Genomic DNA, 2,142 nt, shown 5'->3' on the forward strand with positions numbered 1-2,142 from the left:
TAGAATTAAAGACACGTAAGCAGCTTCTGTGACTTCTGGCTGAAAAGTTTATCATATCAGAACAAAACTGTTCCACACCTTTAAATCATAGTCCTATAGGTTCCAGGTGGTCTCAGAGGAGGTTGGGCTTCTTTGCTGCCTGTAGTTTCTGACTGACCTCCTTTGTTTCTGGGCTTTGACATCATCTTCCTCTCTCTCAGATCAAAGTTATTTATGATCATATCTGTTGTCATACTGTAACACACACGTCTGACAGAATGTTCACTGCTTCAAAAAGTAGATTTCATTGCATTTCCTCATGATCACTGTCAGCCAATCAGATGTGGCCGACGTTAAGGGATTCATCTGTATAAAGCCTATATTGTTACCGGACAATACACAGAATCCTTCTTCCCAAGAACTGATGCCAAATGAATGTTGGTCCAAGAACACTTGTCTCGTGTGTGTGTGTGTGTGTGTGTGTGTGTGTGTGTGGGAGAGGGGGGGGCAGCATTAGTGCACAGTGTTTAGAATGAGCTGCAGTAAGTAACCTGAGCCCAAAGGGAGATTGAGCTAAATGTCAGTGAGCCACCTTGAGCTTTGCACTGCTACGGCCACTCCACAACAGAACTGAGGTCAGGGGGAAAACACACAGGGGGGAGGGGGGGAGGGGGGGGAGGGGGAGAGAGGGGGTGAGCCACACACACACTCACAGTGACAGTGACTGGTCCCTTTACAGTGATTTATGATGTTCATATATTCATATCAGTGACATCTAAATATGTTTCCAGCAAAAAATAATTCGATCTGACAAATGTTTATGAATTCAATAAGAAATCATAAATAAAGAAACGTTTTTAGACTTAACACAACAAATCCCGACCTGATGTCCAGCAACACAGCAGGCAGCTCACTGCATTCCTCTACAGGAAGTTGAGTGACTGGTGTGTTCAGGTCGCTGATACACCTCTCTGTTTCCTGCATGTGGTGTGTGTGTGTTTATGAGGCTATTACTCTGTGTGTGTATGACCACCAGGAGAGCACTTTGTCTTTAACCCCCCCCCCTCCCCCCTCTCCTCAGATTGACCCATGCATCCTTTTGTTCTCTCTTAAAGGTGAGTACCTAAACGAGCCGTAGGTCTTATTTCTATTTCTATTGATTATATCCACTTGATATCTTGTATCTCGTATATGAAGACCCTTCATACTCTTCATAACACTTTCTCTGTCCATGTAACCCCGGGTCCTTGTGTGTGGTGGCCCACATGTACAGGCTCGCTCTGTAGTAGCGCTCTGTCCTGTGCCCATCAATGTCGCCTGCCTCTCATTCAGAAAGTCACTGTATGTCGCCCCTCCTCATCCTCCTCACCAACGTTCCCCTATGCACATCTTATTTTCAGCTTGCCGGGCAGTGGACCCCTGCAGAGCAGTTGTTCCCCTGTACTTCCCCCCCTCTCCCCCCCCCGCCTATTCTTTATCACTGGGCCATCCCTGCCCACCCATTTCTCACATTCTCAGCCAATGAGGGGCGAGTTCACGGTGTACAAGCACCAATGAGGCCACTTTTTCATCTGTATAAAACTTTTCAGGACAGTTTGCCAGGTTGCACTTTCTGTCAGTCCAGGGCTCCGAGAGGAGAGCAACAGCAGAGAGAGAGAGAGAGAGAGAGAGAGAGAGAGGGGGTAGAGAGAGAGAGAGAGAGAGAGAGAGAGTAAGCGTGAACGCAGGGGGGTTGCCAGTTTTTTTTCCCCAGTCCCACACTTCAAGAAAGTGGTGGGTACACACAGTTTGACTTCATTGATAGTTTTAACCAGTAGAGCTGCTGAGGAAACATCAGACTGAGCCTCTCACACACACTGAGCGTTTCTCTAAGTGCCCTGTGTTTTCTATCCCTTTGCCCTGAAGCCTCTCCTTTTGTAGTGAGGATGGAGAACGCGCACATCAAGGAGACACCGGACGTTCTGTCCTACTTCGGCGTCAGTGAAGAATCTGGCCTGTCGCCTGAGCAGGTTAAGAAGAACCTGGACAAGTTTGGCTACAACGGTGAGGGAGAGAAAGGAAGGGATGGATGGATGGATGGATGGATGGATGGATGGATGGATGGATGGATGGATGGATGGATGGATGGATGGATGGACGATCAGAAGAGTTGTTGGCTGTAGA

At 47.7% G+C, this 2,142-nt stretch overlaps 1 protein-coding gene across 1 annotated transcript in view; it reads left to right on the forward strand.

The window, feature by feature from the left end:
* The first annotated feature begins 1,604 nt into the window (after positions 1-1,604).
* Positions 1,605-2,142, forward strand: part of atp2a1 (ATPase sarcoplasmic/endoplasmic reticulum Ca2+ transporting 1) — a 13,374-nt gene continuing 12,836 nt past the window's right edge. The window contains exons 1-2 of the mRNA XM_076137006.1: positions 1,605-1,752; positions 1,885-2,022. Coding sequence (XP_075993121.1) covers positions 1,905-2,022 — 118 coding nt within the window. The 5' untranslated portion in view covers positions 1,605-1,752; positions 1,885-1,904. The remainder of the gene's footprint in view (positions 1,753-1,884; positions 2,023-2,142) is intronic.

The sequence above is a fragment of the Genypterus blacodes genome, unplaced genomic scaffold, assembly GCF_046128005.1.
Source record: "Genypterus blacodes isolate CSIRO-AG114 ecotype Tasmania unplaced genomic scaffold, CSIRO-AGI_Gbla_v1 ptg000291l_1, whole genome shotgun sequence".
Taxonomy (NCBI): Eukaryota; Metazoa; Chordata; class Actinopteri; order Ophidiiformes; family Ophidiidae; genus Genypterus; species Genypterus blacodes.